General features: G+C 39.4%; 1 protein-coding gene across 1 annotated transcript in view; it reads left to right on the top strand.

Moving 5' to 3' along the window:
• Positions 1 to 18,387, top strand: part of PARVA (parvin alpha) — a 64,687-nt gene that overhangs the window by 29,523 nt on the left and 16,777 nt on the right. The window contains exons 2-5 of the mRNA XM_075712691.1: positions 15,233 to 15,322; positions 15,422 to 15,492; positions 16,133 to 16,235; positions 18,168 to 18,308. Coding sequence (XP_075568806.1) covers positions 15,233 to 15,322; positions 15,422 to 15,492; positions 16,133 to 16,235; positions 18,168 to 18,308 — 405 coding nt within the window. The remainder of the gene's footprint in view (positions 1 to 15,232; positions 15,323 to 15,421; positions 15,493 to 16,132; positions 16,236 to 18,167; positions 18,309 to 18,387) is intronic.

The following is an 18,387-nucleotide window of genomic DNA, read 5'->3' as shown; positions in this document are numbered from 1 at the left end:
TCAACATTCACCTGTGTTATTTGGGAAGAACACAGTTTGATAATTTGCACATGTAAAAATGTAACTCTGGTACCTACCTCCTCCCTTTGCATTACACAGTCTGTTCTGGAATTCTTCACTTCTGGATTTTAGCCCTGGTGAATGGGGAGGGGAGGCTAAGTTTACATAAGCATTGATGGTAGGCATAAAGATTAAAATACCCCCCCCCCCCCTTTTTTTTTAAACTGATTTCCAGGAAAGCGAAGCTTAGCTAATAGCACGTACTTTTGAAAATCACAATTAAATCTTCACATTTCAATTTTGCTAAGTGAATTGTGAATAGCTAGTGCACTGTTTGTCCTAGGGCAGGTTCTTGGCTTTGACTTCATAGGCCTTTGTGCTGATTGTGAAAGTGATGTGGAGGGGCCTTACACCAGGTCTGTTGGAACAGCTGAGGATTTCCTCAGCGTGGTGAAATGTCGACCTAGGATGCAAAAAGTTTCATATCATACATGTCCTCGTGTGAGTGGACTGTGAAAAGTAAAGAACTTTTTGGAGAGTTCCACAGATGGATTTCAGAAAGCATAGCAGACCTCTGAGACCTTCAATGACAAAATAGTGTCACTCATACCCCCTAAAGACACCCCTGAAATTCCAGATGCCAGCCTCATGTCATCCTTTTGAGGACTGGGGAAGGCATGAGGGCGGTTTGGAGACACCTCTTTCCTCACTGCAGTTATACACCAATAGATGTTGGCACTGCCAGAGATCTGACCTATAATTTCTTGGTAACTGAGCATTTTATGGGACTCCCAGTTTGCATGACTCTTGTTTCTGTTTATGTATATAACACGTGAGTTCTGTCTTCTCATCTTCCATTTGCGTGGTTCCTGGCATTTTAAATTCAAGTAGATTAGATTTAGACTTTTTGTAATGAATCTGCATCGTTTTGTGTTCTGCGTACTCCTGAAATAGCCTGGGGGAACCTGATAGACACGATTTATGTGTATCATTTAGAGACATAAGAAAGCATCTGATTGGTTTAATCTTTCTTTTGTTAGTTCTTTCCTATAATTCTAATCACCATTTTACTGTAGCATTGCACTATTGAGGAAAGTATGATTTTTCAAAGGCAGGATGCTTGCCGTATTTAGAAGTGGTGGTACTTAAAGGAAAATGGCTCGGAGGTCTTTACAGCAGATTTTCTCCTACTGATTCTAGTGGTAGCTCAGATAATAGTTTGCAAGGTAGAAATATATCTGATGTGTTTCACCAACAGTAAGTTTAATTCATCCATTTCTGGTATTATTTCCCAACTTCAACAGAATATGATATGGGTAGGATGCTTCTGTGCAGCACTGAACTCTACTGCTGAAAAGCAGTTTGTGTAAAAGCAGAAATGGGTGCTGATACTGCAGTGCATTGCATATGGCAAAGGAGAAGAAGGACTGATGAGATTTGGCAATGTTTATTACTGTGGTGGTGAGATACTTGGAGTCTTCTACACGGCTCCTAGGTCTCTATTACTTTTGCACAGAACAGAGTGAAGGAGACAGAAGCATTAAGGACCTGGCCCTGTAATTTTCCCCTTGAAATCAATCAGTATAAACAGTAAGCCAAATTCTCTTCTGATATCAATCAGTGCTCTTCTGTTGGCTTTAGTAAGGCTGTGCCCGTCTGTAGTAGCTGAGAATTAGGCTGTTGCTCCCCTCCCAACCTTTCTGATGACTTAACACAATTTTTTAAACATAAAAGTCTTGTTTCAGGTCTGGGTTGTTGGCTTACATGTTTAAATTGGAGGCATGTCAGTCCTCATGTAGTCAACACTTTGAAGAAGATCCATGAATGAGGTTAGGTAAAAATGCATTTTTTTTCCTACTACTATCTGGATTTTCTCAGAACCTCGATAATTTTATCCCATTTGCATCAAACATGCAGGTAACTTCAGAATCCCGCATCTGTATTGTTTCTAGGGAAGCAAAATAAAATTACAAATGACAGTAATTGACATTACATGCTTTAATTAAATTTCCTCCTCTGTGAACCAAAACCTTTTAACCAAGTATTGCAGTGCTATTTCTGTATTTATTTGTTACATGGGTTAATGTGCTATGTGGCAGATACGGTATTTATCCATTTTCACAAATTAAGCTATCAGTGTCATGTTGCCTTTGAATTGTTTCCTGTATTGATGGCCAAAACCGCTTGAAAAAGACTTTAGTCCTCCCTGGCTATACTTCTGTTTTTACAGAGCTGAAAATTGTGGGGTTGAAAGTGAACCCTTAGGAACAGTTTGGGAAACTCTAGGCCCAAAGCATCTTACCAATGTGCTGTTTTTTCCCTGCAGTGATCTCTGCTGAGGGAGGGGGGAGGTGCACAGGCTTTTTGAATGATGGTTTTGTTGTTGTTGTTAGATTACAGGAATTAGAAATGAAGTCCTGCTTGAATTTATGTTTGTGGCAAGTGAAAATGGATTACAGAGAGTACGATTAGAAATTCCTCTGCTCGGTCCCCAAGCTATGCACTTCAGACCTGCTATTGTCAACTTCTTGCCATATTACGCCCTCTGAGAAAGCAGCTCTGCTTTAGCTAATTTGCAGCTTTCTCACTGTACTGTAACTACACCTATTAGAACAGATTACCTGGACATGATCTTTTGGCTACTACTGTAGGTACAAGAACTCATTGTAAAAAAAAAAAAAAAAAATTCGTTTACTATTTTTGTAAAAAAGCTATTTTTGTGCATGGAAAAAAGTGCCATTTTATAAATAGGTATAAATAACCACTTATAAAATAGGTTGAGTTGATGATGCAAGTTGGTGTGGCTTCAGACTTTGTGAATTTTCTTAACATATAATCATCTTCAGCATCCTCCTTGATGTTTCAAGTGGAGCGTGGTTTTCCTTTAGCTGTATGTACCTCTTGAACGGGATTGCCATAATAAAGTATCTGGGACACTTATGGTTCTATTCAGAAATTAAGAAAAGGAAAGCTTGGTAAAGAACTGCCAGCTCAGTATTGTCCTATAATTGAATGCTGTTATTCAGCAGTTCAGCAATCCAGTTTCCCAGTGCCAGAAAGCAATGGGACTCCAGGAGTCAGAATGGGGAGCCCCATTACTACTTGTGAGTACAGCATGAAATAGGACTGTTAGCGGGGGAAAGCTGCTTTTAGGAGTGACCCAGTAGCTGCAGACCGATGTGTATCAGAGATTCCTTAGAACTGGTGAAGAATGTGATTTCAGAACAGTGATGAGAGCTCTGCGTCTTTTTCTGCAAGGAATCACATCTGATACAAAACCTGGGGGAGGAATGTTGTGTAGCACAGCTGAATAACCCTAAACAATAAATACCTCTCAGTTCTCCATACTTGCCTTCTGGCACTGGTATTTTAAATGAAGTTTAATTGGAAACTAGAAAGGTAACCACTTTCCATGACTTAGAAATGAGCCAGGGATCTGTCACTTCCCTCATCCTGCTCCAAGCTGAAACAGAGACTTAAACATTTTACAGCTTCTGAAAAGTTTTAGTCTGTAGAACACTTCATAGCAGTTTGATTTTTAGCCCGAGTAAGTAATTGCTTTTGATTATCTTTTCATTACTGTCCCTCTTTGGAAGGACCCATGGCCCATAAAACTAGTTCATTTCTTACCAGTAGTTTATTATTCTTTTGATGGCTCATACTTCTCCTTTCCTCTGCTTTTTAGCTTTTTATATACTTCTGCCTGTTTTAGAGCTTAATCCTTCTTCCATGTGAGTTTTGCTAATTATTTCAGTAGAGAAGTATTTATAGAGAAAGGAGTACTGTGATCAGGACCTCAATTGGGTAATATCACATGTGCATCTCAATTCTGGCAACATGATTCAAGGATTCTGTAGCTCTTGTTGACCAGCCTTTGTTTCACCAAAAAAAAAAAAAAAAAGTATCACTTCCAATATTGCTGTGCCTGTGTCCAGACCTTTCCTGCGCTTTGAGGGGGACTGTGATTTTATTGAGTTGTAAGGAGAAAAGGTACAAGTTACCTACAGCAGAAACAGACTATGAGATTGGTAAAAAGATGTGCTTTACACTTGCTGTTTGAGCATTTTGTTCAGTTATATGACTGATAACAAAAGCACACAGTCAAAACTGCATCCCAGCATTCAGAATGCAACTTACCAAGCTGCAAAAAGCAGATTTAGTTTCTTTTGCAGATGGTCTATGAGTCTCATGTGGCACCATATTAAATTATATAGGCAGTCAGTCACTTGTTCTGAAGCGATGCTCTGAGCTGAGAGTTGTGATGTGCTTGGACCATTCTGCTGGAAAACAGGCTCTAACGCTAATAGAGCTTCTCTGAAGAGCAGCAGCAGCAAAGGGGCCTGCAGAGCAAGGGGCTTCAAACACCTTAAAGACTGCAGTTCTCCCTGTGATGCACTATGAGGGTGGCCCAGCGACCCTACGATGGGCTGTGGAGCATTTTGCCCTAAAGGTAGGAGACTAGACTGACTCATTCAGTTATTACTCACCTTTGTTTCTGTGATACTTTAGGAGGGTTGTTTCCTGACCTTACATTTTTGCAATGGTAGTTATTTTTGGGATGTAATGTTTTGAAGATAAGAATGGCAGTTTTTGTCCTTGCCCTTGTCAGACTTTGTTTTGCCTCCTGGGTAAAAGAGGAAGAAAATAACAGTAGTTTGTTAATTTTGAATGCTATTCCGTGAAAATATTTCTGCAATATAAGTGAGATAGAATTAACTGTTTCATCCTAGTGGTATTTCATATGAATATGTGTTTCTATTAACTGTAGTTTGGTACAAATTCAGTCCTTAAGTAATACTGGATCCAGTGTGAAAATAGTGATTTTTATCAGCTGAATTTCCACTCAGGGAAAACTGTTATTTGTAGTCAAAAGCATGCTTGAGATAGCAATTTTCAAATGGGCTATGTATCATGGAGTAGCTGCCTTTTAATGTTCATGCTTATTATAATAAAAATTTTGTATTACTGAACACTTTGTAATAGGAATATTAGCATAAACTCATTTATGACATCAACAGCTTAAGGCTGCAGATTATTTCTGGGAAAGTCTGAATGTGTTAGTGCTGTGAAGTAAAACCCATTTAAGGTTATTTACTTGGGTGCTTGAATTGCAATTTTTGGTGTGTTCACCTGCAAAGTAGGAAGTAGAGCCACTGCTACTGTTATGAGTGTTTTGCATGCTGAAATTGATACATTGGTAATGACAGCAATCCATGAAATGCATTTAACAGGCAGGAGTATTACACAGAGTTTTTCCTCTTGTCTGACAGCTCTTGACAGGTTGTAGCAAGTGCTGCTCCGAACTTACAGCTTGTTTGAGATCTCTTGGAAAAGACGGTTGCAATGCATGTGCAGTTCAGAGCTGTGGGTTTACCCTTACAGTGCTGGTGCTTACATTGCTTGCAACTTGTTTCGCGATAAGAAACATGTGAACACCATAGTCAGATGAACAGTTCAGTAAGGTAATTTTTTTGAGACAGGGCATTTCGAAGTTGGAACAGCTGTTTGAGTTTTATAAGGAAATGAGTGAGATCAGGAATGCACAGGAGGGTACCGGCAGTGCCCTTGAAGGACAAGGCACAGGGCTGGATGCAAATCATTACTACTGGTTATATGAAAAGAAGGATGTTCTCTTTGCTATGATACGTGTTTGGGAAACAAGAGGTACGGGTATTTCTGTCCATTCTACATCAGGCTAAGTGTAACATTATAGACAGGTTTTTAAGTGCCTAGCTTGCGTTTTTCAAGTGCAGTTTGTGTCTCCAGAAAAGAAACATGTAAGTGTATCCCTTAATCTAGAAGTGCGTCACTTTCTATGCTGCAGAAGGGGGATAATGCTATTTTCTTCTGTTGGTGGGATGTTAAACTAATTAATTCTGATTAAGGGATTTGAGAACCTAGACTGGAAAGTGTTGATGTATTTCCTGTGCAAATTAAGAACCAACTCTGCTTTCCTAAGCTAAACGTAGTTCCAGTTTGTGCTACCGAAGTCCTGTCTTGCGTCATCTTACACTTTTGTGTAAATGTGTTTTAGGAGAATACCACGGCCATACTATTGATCACACCACACTGTGATTTATGCCAGCTGACCGCAGTCCCCCCTCTAGTCAGGGATTGCCACAGCCCTAATATATTCCCCTCTGTCCCTGAAATGACCCTTCACACTGGACGGCTGGGTAAGAACAGGAAGGCTTCCACACATCAGATGTGCATCTTGGTGATACACACTCATATGAAATAAGGATGGGGCAACAAGTTTACCTTTCCTGTAGTCCTTTCTGTAACAGTCCAAGCCTGAAGTTTTTCTGCTGTCAAATGCACTCTAACCTCCGCATTGGTCAAGAGAACCCCAAAGGGTAGTTTAGTCTTCAGTATGCTGGAAGATATATTTCTGCCATTTTAAGGTTTCATTTTTCTGCCCTTCACCAAATCCAGCCCATCTTCTTTAAGGATGTAGCTCGGTTTCTGTTGATCCAGCCAAAGCTACAGCCTAGTTTTTCCATGTTGAAGGCCTTTGTCTTTAGGTCCCAATTCCCAAATTAGATCCTGATTCTGTCCTTGACAAGAAACTTCAGTTCCCTAGGACACACTGCAGAGACTTTCAGAAACCATCTCTGTGTTAGGCAAAAATATTAAATGTAGTAAGAAATTGAAAATCTTTAAAATGGAGGGGGAAAAAAAGAATTAGATATCGCAGGTCAATTCTCATTTGTTCTACTGAATCTGAGAACTACAGTTAGACGCTCAGGATTGATGCAGAAGGTACCAAAGCATGGACTGCAAGGTACCAGTTATGCAAATAAGTAATAGATCTACATTTTTGTACCCATTATTATTTTAATTTCTTCGCATCACTCTTATCCCATCTTCCTTGTGTTTGCTACTTGTCCAGCCTTGGTGTCACCCTCAAACTTTATCTTGGTTGACTTTGATACCAAAGAAAGATCTTGAAGTATGAGGAGCTCTCAGAAGATATTAAGGTGGTTTTGGTTTTGGTTTTTCCTTCTGGGATGTAGAAGTACTTGGCCACAGTCGTTTGATCCTTTGTCACAAAGTCATTCCTTGAAGATGACCAGATGTTTATATTAAAACACAAGTAGCTGTAGGAACTACAGTTTGAAAATAGTGGCCATGTGTGATACATAAACCAATTCGCAGTCCTTGAAAAGGAGCTTTAACTTTCCAGTAAATGTAGTCATTTTTCTAATTCTTCCAAGAAGAAGTAGTCGTCTAAATTATTGAGATGCAGTGGATCTGACACTTAATTTTTTTCTCTTTCAAACACAAGGCTTATATACACAAGAAGAAAAGAGCAAGAAATTCAGGAAATCCTCAGCTTGCTACTAGTGTGCCCTCACATTCCTAAGAACTATTTTTGGGTTTTCCCTTAAGAATAGCTAGAACTTGTTGAGCTGGGAAAGACTTCTTGGACCAGATCTTTGGTTTTGTCTTTTCTGCATGAGCGCCTCTTGTTGATGTTGGAATAGCTACTATTAGCTGGTTGGTGATTCAGAGAACAAGGCAAGTCAGTCTTATAAAATCAGCTTCTCCATTCCACAATATTTGGAAAGAACTGTTGCAGCAAGCATATAGGGTGAACAGTTGCCTCCCTTTGGTTAGGGTCAGGTCTATGCCAAGAGGTCTGTCTGACTCTCTTCTGGATGCTGCTACCTGCAGATTTGTTTGAACTCGAGAAATACCGAAGTATTGGTGAGGAGGATACAAATGCTTTCCTTTCTGTCTCCATATAGCCCTAAGCACCCATGTAGTTCTGAGATATCTCAATAAATAGAAAATCTTAGCTGTCAAAGGATTTGTTTCAATAAAATATTTTGTATTTAGGGATCCCATGTGCAGACCAGCTAACAACCTGCAGGTGTCTTTTGCACAAAGACCCTACCAATGTATCTGAGGCTGTTTGAGGAGTTTTCAGACTGGGATCAGACTCAGCGCAGCACATTGTGATAAGGACTTGGAACAGTCACAGCATTTTTCATATGCATGGTTTGTTCTTCAGTGGGGGATAAAGTCAGTGTCATTTGAAATCCTGTCTGCATTTGTTCCCAATGCTGTCTTTTGGGTTTTTTCAGTGATACTTTAAACACTCCTGTAGGGTGTCAGGCTTTTCAAAACATCTGCAAATATTGCTGATGTATTTTAAAAGATGTGTTGAAGGAATGAATGGAATGACTGGCATCTGTGTTAGCTTGACACTGCACCACTTGTTACCTCTAGAAACTACAGGAAAATTCTCGGAAACAACCTTCATCCCAAATGAAATGTGAAAGCATGTAAGGCTTAACGAAGCTACGTGTGACATGGCAAAGAAACTCACGTGTTCTCTTTAAAAGGATTGAGTTTGCTCCCTGTTTTACTGTTGTTTTTTACCTACTCAGACCAGAGATCTGTCAATCTATGGAGGTTTTTTCCCTGCTAATTGCAAAAAAGGAAGGAACAGCAAGCTAGTCACTGAGGTACTTCGGAGTAGCTTTAGACTTTTAAAGAAAGTTCAAGGCAATAAGCATTTAATTTGAATTGCATACATGAAAATTAAATTATAGGCATTTCTCCCATTCTTTTTTGTGAGCAGCATTTCTCCCGTTCTTTTGTGTGTATGCCATGTTTGGTTTAATGGAGAAATGAGAAAAGAAAATAGATTCTTTTTTGGAGACTGGGTACTAATGCAGTAACATTAAAGGCAGGCACATTGTTGTCAGCCAGTTTGCATATTTATTTACTTTTACAAATGGTTGGCTTGGAGTCAGCAGTTAATGGAATGAGAATGATGTTCCTGTACAGATCATTTCCTGAGAAACATTTTCAATTACAAACGTATCTCTGCTTTTCTTTCCTCATTCGTTATGTCTTGGAGAATAAATGGGGAGTAGCATTTACAACTTAAGGTTTATGTTCTGAAGACAATTTTAACAATGATCCCCACATAAAAAGGCCTCTTTGTAGTTGCAGACATATGTTTATGATGTTTTGTGCTGTGAATATCAAATTTCTGGTGGACGCTGTGTCACACTCTGCAAACTTGTAAACATCTATAAATCCATTGGATCATTTTAGTACCATGTGTAATGCAGATTTATTGTCTTTTGTGTGGATTTCTTTTGTTTCGGAGTTAAAGCTGAGCTGCCAAAATCCATATTGGATGAATTACGTATTCAAGAATATTAGGCAGTACCATTTTAGATTAATATTTTCTTTTCCCTTTGTGGACTTACAAGATGCACACACACAAGCATTAGAAAATAACATTTTGGATGGATAGCCCAGAAAGCAATTGCGTAAGTTTGCTTGACTGAATAGTATCATTCTGTAAAAGCTTAAACTAGGACTTTTTGAAAATGCTTTTGCTGTTTTTTTTCTCTCATTCTCTGACCATCTTAGGTAATTTGGATCTCTTCTCACATTTGCCAGTACAAGTTCAGAATTACTCCACTGGAATTGTATCAGGGTATAAAACTGGAGTATGTGAGGGGGAATAGGGATCACACTCAGCCAGTGAGCTGGTATTAATAAGCATAAATCCACTGAAATCTGTGTGGATACAGTCATTTACACTCAAGTCTGCATTGCAGACTATCAAGTCAGTAGAAGTAGTAAAGCTGCTCTTGTGCACAGGCGGTTACAAAAGCCAGCCATCAAGGTCATGAGCATTTATCAGAAACTTGCACCCGGTAAAGAGAATATGAAATCAAAACCAATTCATATAAATTTAGCTCAACTATAATTGAGTGGATATCTCTGTACAAAAGCAGTAAAGACATTTCTTATTGAAAATCAGCATTTTTCTAAACTGGCTGTAATTTCTGGCTACATGCGTAAACACATATAGCATATACACACATGCATGTATGAATGTGGGTGTATATACAAATATCCAGTGTTACTCTGGCAATATGATGTCTGCAGCTAGCCTTCGTAGTTGTGCTTGTTCCAGGAAAAAGTAGCTTAAGATAGAGACACAGCACATAAAGCTACTGTCTACCATAGTAGTTTATAATATCGGGTAGTTTGTCCTTTGACATTTATAGGAAGCTTAAACTCCTGGAGTCATGTGAATGTTATCAAATCTTAGCGTCCACCAAGGAAAAGAAACAACCAACCAACCAACCAAACAAAAAATCCCCAAACAAAAACCACAACAAACCAAAGTATTTGCAACCTTAAAAATGGTAGAGAACACCTGGAATGGAAAACCTTTATGTTAAAGAAAGGACGTTAACAAACTGCCGAAGTGTGTATGTATGTATTTATGTAGGTGTATATGCATAGATTTAAATCTCCTGATTTTGAAAGATTGAGGTTAGAAGCATTGTGTCACTCTACTCCTCCAGCATTAGGGTTCGGTTCTAGTTAATCACAAACTTCCAGAATCAATCCGCTAGCGTTGTAGCACTTGAGTAATTTTAGTTTTGTAAGTATGGAATGAATTATATGGAAAGACATGGCTGTAGCACTCAGAGGAGAGACCATTTAACACTACATCTTGCTGTATTTATTTTATGATTCTTTGGATAGATATGCTAAAATATGTCTAAACCACAGAGAGTGCGTTGGGTGATGTGGCATTTCTAAGCTCAGTTAAATAATAAGATGTGTTTTATTCAAATCAGAATAACATTAAGCCCTGAATACTAAACAGGGCAGCAAAAAGCCTTCAGCACACAAAATAAACAAGTAAAAAACCCAAATGAAACTGTCTAATAAATACAATGTGGAGCAATAGGCTACATGTACTAGAGGAATTAAGCCAATTTAAACCGTATGGGCAGTACTCCACTTTCAGATGTGCTCGGCGTCCAACGGTTTCAATGGCAGTTGGATGCTCGCATCAAAGGGCAAAGTCTGGCTCAGAGCACCCGTGTGGATTTGATAGCATAGGTTTATGACCTTGTAATCCCAGAGCATCTAAAACAGTAAGAACTCTATCCAGCTTAAAATAGCTGCTGTAGTTGCTGTTGATACAAGCTTGTGGGCTCCCCAGTTCTGGGGCCAAATCTGGTGCTGGCATGATAGGAGGAAGTCTGTTGACAGCTGATAGCAGTGGAGTTGCACTTGATTACATCATAACAAATTTGGCATGTGGAGCTGAATCAGAAGTCTGAGCAGAAGTGTCCATTCCTTATGCAGAGTTAAAACTGGGACTTTTGCATTGCCAATCCACAGAGATTTGTCTGGGCCACATGTAACTCTTGCTTTCAAGGGTCTTGCTTTAAAAGTGCATTTGACCCCCAGTTCCACTCAGCATGGTGACTGAAAAAACCATGAAGGACTAGACTTTCCTCTCACATTCAAAAGGATAGAGTCCCTAATCATGCCAATGTAAGCATGACGAGAACAAGCCCCATGGTAGCTGATGCACTGGGCTGTATCTGGGCCACAGCAGGGTGAGAACAGAAAGGTGCTCTTAACTCTAATTACTGGGGTCGTCCAGTGGCCAAGCACACCTCATGTCAAGCAGACAACTGTGGATACGGCCCTTCAGAGCAACTGCCGCAGGTCCCAGTGCACTGGTCTGGCTCCTGGCAACTGGTGTGGTATAGGCGGACTGCTGCAGCTATGTCCTCTCCTCCCTTCCTGGGTTTTTACACTGCAAGACTCAAGAGTGGAGGTCTTATTGATGCTCCAAGTGATTCCTCAAAGTGTTTCAAGATATTAGATGATTTTATTTTAATTTCAGCTGCTGCAAAAATTGTCCCAAGCTTGTGTGCTTTGTTTTTATTAAAATACTAAATTGCTGAAGGGCTTTTCATGAAAATTAATTAAAACAAATTAATGAAAAGCAGCTGAGAAATGGATTCCTCTGCTGAAACTGTGGTATGCAAACTCTTAACCTCAATCACATTTTTGTGGGTCCTCTACAATCACCTAAGTGTATAATAGCAGTTTGTCATGCAACTTTTTTGATAGAAATTCTTAGAAAGTGAGGCTATACTACATAATACATTTTCTCTCCCTTTATGTAAATCCTCATATAATGCATGTGTTCTTACCTGCTCCTTTTAGTAGTAGTATTAATCTGTAGTTAAATCTTTTCTCGTCAGTATTGGGAAAGAAATGAAAAAGATGTTATCAGGCTCAGGGTTTCTCTATCATGTTTTCTGCTTGTAGGGGACAGGAGGGCAGGAGGAGTCTCTATTACGGGACTAATACCAACCTCGGGCATGGGTTGTGCACTGCAGAATGCAGTGGCTGAGGAGTAGTTGTCCTCTCTGGCAAACTGAATCTGTCTGGGATCTTTGGATCATCTGGAGGTGTGTTGGGTAGGTTCTGCATATGGCTTGGGCAGGTGTGAGAAATGTATGCGATTTGGGTGAGCTTCTTGGGGGAACAAGACCACCACTTCTGTATACCTGTGTAAAGCAAAGCAGGACTTAGCCCCTGCTGTACAACACATACAACACTTGCAATGCATTCTAGAACAGATCAAGGTATTAGTTTCTCACTAAATTTATTATTATTTTATTTGTATTTTATGTTCCCTTTCCATGCAAAGATATAGCGGGGTTTTTGTTTGCTTTCTCTTATTTTCATAAACTCTGATACTATGATGAAGGTCATGTTATTAAAAGTAGAATGTAATAGTTGTACGCATTGGAGGACAAAAATGGGAAGGTTCAGTGGGCCTCGTAAAGAAGGCCTTACAAAACATTCAGCCTTGAAAGGTCTGCTCAGTCTCCCTGGAGAAGTGTCAGCAAGCTCTGCCAGTGTCGCTCCCTGGATAGAGGAGCCAAAAGCTTTCCCCACTGTCCTTCACTAGGAAGACGAGCTGACTCCTTCCTCCGGTGTGTCTTGCCCAAGCAGAGCATCCAGCACTTCAGGATAGGAGAGCTCACTGGAGCCAGTTGGCTTGAACAGATTTTATTTTCTATGCTCCCTCTTGGGATTGATGTGAAAAAAATGTTTTCTGCCTAGGAACCTCTGTGCCGAAGTCCTCCATGAACTAAACATTTCAGAACAGAAAGACCTCCACATGAAAGTTTTCTATCCACTGATGGTTTTATGCCCATAACCATTTTGAACCAAAAAGGGGTTGGGGGGGAATCAAATAGGTAATAAAACCAACAGTGATTTTCTCTAAGGAGTGCTAGCAGTTCAAAAAATTGCCATTAAGTGTAAACAGTTCCTGAGATTGTACATGCTAGACCAAATTCATCCTTGCTATAACTCCTCAGAACTCAATGGAGTTACATGAGGGATTAATTTGGTCCATTGCTCTCAGCCATCAGTTTTAGAGGATATACAACAATCCAGGGAACTATTATTGTCAACATTATTTTATGACTCTTTAGAGCTGCTTAGTATTTGTATTCTACAGATACACAAGCAGGGCGAGTGTATGGAGTGAATGAAGTTAGTGTTTCAGTATTGAAGGTAGTGGATTTTTCAAAGTTTTTTTTTGTACAATTAAAAGCTATAAGCATTCTAATGGCCATTATTGCTATGAATCTTACATAGATGCCTGAATACAGCTACACAGATTCTTGAAATGTGCACAGGCATTTTATCTGGCAGAGCACAAAACATTTCACAAAGTGCAGAAAATACTTGGAAAGTTTTAAGTGCTGTTATCACACCAACTGACTAATTATCACAGTGGTCATGTGAAACTCAGCTGTACTTCTTGCACACAGGAAGTTAAGGTGGAGAGGTAAAACCATTTTCCAAAAGCTAACTTACAAGGCAGTCACGGGGCCAGGAACAAAACGCAAGCTCTCTACTGTCACTTTCTACTTTTCTGTTTTCTCCGAACCTATATTGTTTCTGTAATTTCCAAAATAAACTGAGGAAAGCTTCAGGTAGTAAAACTGAAATGTTAGATGGCGAATCTGCATTCGCACATAAATCATATATTTTAGTTTACGTCAGAAGGTGTATACAGCTGCTTGAATCTTTAGGACCCATGTAGGATGGTTGGATTAAGTTATTTAAGTTTAAACTCTTGACTGGAACAGTTGTGCTAACAACCAGTTCTACTGAAGGTCTGTACACTGGAAAACGAATGGTCAAAACAATACTTGTCATCAAGAGGCAGTGAGCCTCTTTCCTGGTTTGGTAAATCAGGTTTGCACTGATTTCTTGGTTACAAAACAAGATGCAAACTTGTCTGATCGCCAAAGTAGGTGCCCTCCCTGCACAGCGCTATGTGTTCTTCCATAGCGATAGGATTACTGTATTGGCTTGTTTGCATTTATTCTCTTCTTTTATAGAGGCATGTTTGGGCAGTGAAGGAAGGGTTTTGTCTTTGTAACCTATTAAGGTTTGGATCACCCAGAGGCATGAAAAAAGTTGCTCTGATCTATACCAGGTGCAGAACCTGTACAGTACAGAACTAGTGGCAGGACTGCTTTTACACTGCTTCTCTGGATCTCTCTGTTCTTATGTTCTCAGAGCATGTATTACAAGAACATTGATTTTTGCAGCATTAGGGGACTTTGGCTGAGTAAGAACTTGTCCATATTGCCTGACTGTCCAACTGTCCATATGCCCTGCGGGCATCTCCAGACTATGGGATTTGGGATTGCTTTCCCATTCCCATGTCCCAAGTCCTTTCTCAACCTGTCTGGACTCCGCACTAAGGGCAGTACTTTTGAGGGTTCATCATCTTACACCTGTGTCCTGCTGCCATGATTTCTGCTAAAGAAAGGCCAAGAACACAGGCCAGAAGCATCACACAGTCTGCTCCAGCTGGTCTCTGACCTGAACAACGGAGGGAGCCATGTGCTGTGACCCTACCTTCAGTCCTAAGTAGTTTATCAGTCTGGCAGCTCCTGTGTGGATATGTAGCCAGAACCAGCTCTTCTCAAGTGGCTAAACTTGAAGCATCTCCAGAGCAAGGGTGACATAGCTGAAAGCAATAATCATTTCCCTCAGCTAAAGTGATTCGTTAGTGTTAAAATGTCAGGATCATTAAAATGCAAGTGAGCCTTTTAAAATTTGAGGACAATGGGACTTATCCTGGAAAAGATTTGAGGAAATTGCAATGATTCCAGTATCGTTGTCCATGAAAAATCTACTTGTACAAGTAAAGGTTTGTTGGCTGGGCCTCCTACTTTTGTTAGCTATATTTTATTGCTGTAATTACACCTAGTGGCTTATCTAATAGGATCATGTTCTTATAAAGAAATTAAGACAATTAATGCTACTTTTAGCAAGAGTGAAATAGTAAGTAAAATCGAATTGAAATTTGACCAAGCTCTTCTTTTTTTTTATTTCCTAGTATCTGAATTACAGGAAGAAGGAATAAATGCCATTAACTTACCTCTCAGTCCAATTCCATTTGAACTAGACCCTGAGGACACTATGCTAGGTAATTCACAACAATTTTACATCTCAACATAAAAGCTTGATGTAAAATAAAGTGTCATGCCTGTGGTAGTTTCTAATATCTTTTTTTTAAACCTTCTAGAGGAAAATGAAGTCCGAACAATGGTTGATCCAAATTCAAGAAATGACCCAAAATTACAAGAACTAATGAAGGTAATGAAGAGCATGTAAACACTTTCAGGAAAGCGGAACTATTTTTTAATGCTATCCCTGCCTCTTTCATTTGAACGCTTCAAAGCACTGTTTAGATATTAATTAAACGAAACCACATGGTGTGTACATCCCAGTGAAATGGGCAGGTCATTTGTTGTGGTATCTTTCTCTAGATATGGCACAGTCAGACTTAAGAATTTGGATTAAAATCCTGAGTCCGGATTCTTAGTCCCATCCCACCCCCAATCTAAGATCACACTGACTTCCCTTGTAGTCTTTGTGATTCTTGGGGTTAGAACTTTAGCAGAAAGCTTCATTAGAGTCGACTTCATTAGCTTTTGCTTCACAATAAAATGTTAAAACACTACTGAAAGCAGAGGACAGATTTCACTCCCAAAGGCACTGCATCAGTCCGGTATTTGTCTAGACATTGTGGTGCATTGACACAGCCACCTTAGAATAGTCCTTCCAAAGTCCTTCCTGTTTTCTTCTGATGGCATTTCAGACTGATTTGTATTTTGAGCTATTGGAACTTTGGTATTCTTTCTGCAAAATATTTCTGTCATTGTACAAAATGACATGTGTTTTAAATTGCAAATGAATAGTGCATAATACTGCCAAATTTGTGTTTCCCATATAGGTATTAATTGACTGGATTAATGATGTGTTGGTAGGAGAGAGGATTATTGTGAAAGACTTGGCTGAAGACCTGTATGATGGACAAGTATTGCAGAAATTATTTGGTAAGAAAAAATATATGTGCATGCTGTTGGGGCACTTTGTCAGTAAGTGGATCACTTGTTCCTACTTATGAGCCTCGGTATCATCTTACATATATGCCACTAAGTGATATAAAAATAGCATTGTATTATGAGACCCTTGAGCAGTAGGCTGTATGCACAATCCTTATAGCTACAGTGCAATGTGTGGTGCTCTGTAGTTGATGAGAACAGCATAAAGCCTACCTGGGGTGCTAGAGAGGGAGGGGAGGGTTCTTGTCTTGGCAACAGTATTTGCTCCAGTTAAATTTATTATCTGCATATGTGCTGTACAAACTTAACCTTAGTGTTACAAGTGGAAAGTAAGTTTGAAGGCAAGGGTATTTTCACTACAACAGTGGATGTTTTTAATCTCTGCTGGTTCCATACTGTAGTTTATTCACATCGCGAAGTTCCTCTGGAAAGTTGGAATTTCTTTCTTATTTGATGTCTGGCTTTTAACGTTACTGAGGTAATGGTACCCAGTGGACTGCAAACTGAGCTTCAGCTGAGAAACAGATAGAGAAAAGAAACTGCTAATGCAGAGCTGGCATGTGCTTTTTTAAGTGTTGGCTTGGAAGCCATTTTCTTAGTTATTACAGCTCATAAAGTCTCCAGTAAATTTCTTTTCAGTATCTTAAATGAATCTCAAAACATCATGTGAGCACTTCTAATAAAGGCTACACAGACTATTCCCTTCTATGAATGGTTAAGCTATTGAATATGTTGTGATGGACTGGATATGCCCCAGACTGAGCAATTTGATTCTCATGGGCAGACCTCCAGTGACTTCACCCAAAACCCAAAAAATGCGTATCAGATACAGCCTGACTCTAAATATGCGTATAACTGATCCAGCACTTATTGATTTCAGTGGAATCTTTTCCATTACCCTTAACTCCTTGTGGATCAGGTCTATGCTAACTAAAGACTTTGGTCTTGTTGTGAGAGTATGCACAGACTGATTCCTGTGGAGGCACAAGATAGCCCATGGAGATAGCAGTCTCTTAGGCAGGGTTCGTAGGCTGGTAGCTCAGGCTCACTCTCTTTGGGAAGATACTTAGTTGGCTTTGACGAGAACAAGATTAGTTCTTACCAAGCATAATAAGATACTCTTTCATAGAATTAAATTGGCAAGTGACCAAGCATTTTGTTTCTGGTGGTGTTATCGGGGAGCTTTTATTGTTAAATTTTCTTTGCTTACTATTTAATGGTAAACACTAAGCCATGTATGTATATACCTAGCAATCTGTACTAATTATTAACAAACCAATTCATAAAGTATTTTAAAATTTACTGCAAATTTTGAGTGCAGAAAAGGGCTGTGGTTTCTTAGAAAGAAATTTCCTATGGTTTTAGTTGTTTTCATACCTCCAGAAATACTTGTTCACATTTCTTGGGTGCATCCTCCACCTCTATGAATATGGTGTCACTTCACTTTTATCACAGATGGGCCAAGTAAAATTTTTAAGTCTCCTGAGTCTGAGGGAGAAGCCAGGAGGCTGAGACTGATGAAACAAATCTTAAAGTTGGTCTTCTTAAAGTTTCCTAGGTTTGATGGTCTGCTGTACAAAACGTTGCTGTACACTTGCATACAGAATACCCTTTATCCAGTAGCAATAGAAGTAATGGGCCTTACCTCTGAGCCTGGTGTTCCCTAAAGAGAGCCAGTAGTGTGGCTTTCGTTAATGTTTGTCCTTCCCCTTGGCAATGGGTAAATAAAGGGAAAATGTGAACTGTATCTTTAGGAGTTCAACAGTGTGGGGGAAAGTGGCTCTGGAAGGAAAAGCAGATAATTTTAAAACTAGGAAGTCTAATTATCTCTTGAATGTACATCTGGGTGCCTGGTATGTCTTTATGTTCTTCATGGAGTTGACAGTAGTTTTTCTTCTGTTTTTTCTTCTATTATCACTTCAGAGAAACTTGAAAGTGAGAAGCTGAATGTTGCTGAAGTTACTCAGTCTGAAATTGCTCAGAAACAGAAGCTACAGACAGTACTTGAAAAGATCAATGAAACCCTTAAACTCCCTCCAAGAAGCATTAAGTGGAACGTTGACTGTAAGTTGTGTGTTTTCTATGCTGTTCTCATTTGTTGACAGCTGAGAGTTTATAGCTGCTGTCTGGAATTCTGAAATAT

Source organism: Pelecanus crispus, chromosome 6 (assembly GCF_030463565.1).
Source record: "Pelecanus crispus isolate bPelCri1 chromosome 6, bPelCri1.pri, whole genome shotgun sequence".
NCBI lineage: Eukaryota > Metazoa > Chordata > Aves > Pelecaniformes > Pelecanidae > Pelecanus > Pelecanus crispus.
The sequence above is the reverse complement of the archived record's forward strand: the minus strand, read 5'-3'. Positions and strand labels throughout refer to the sequence as shown.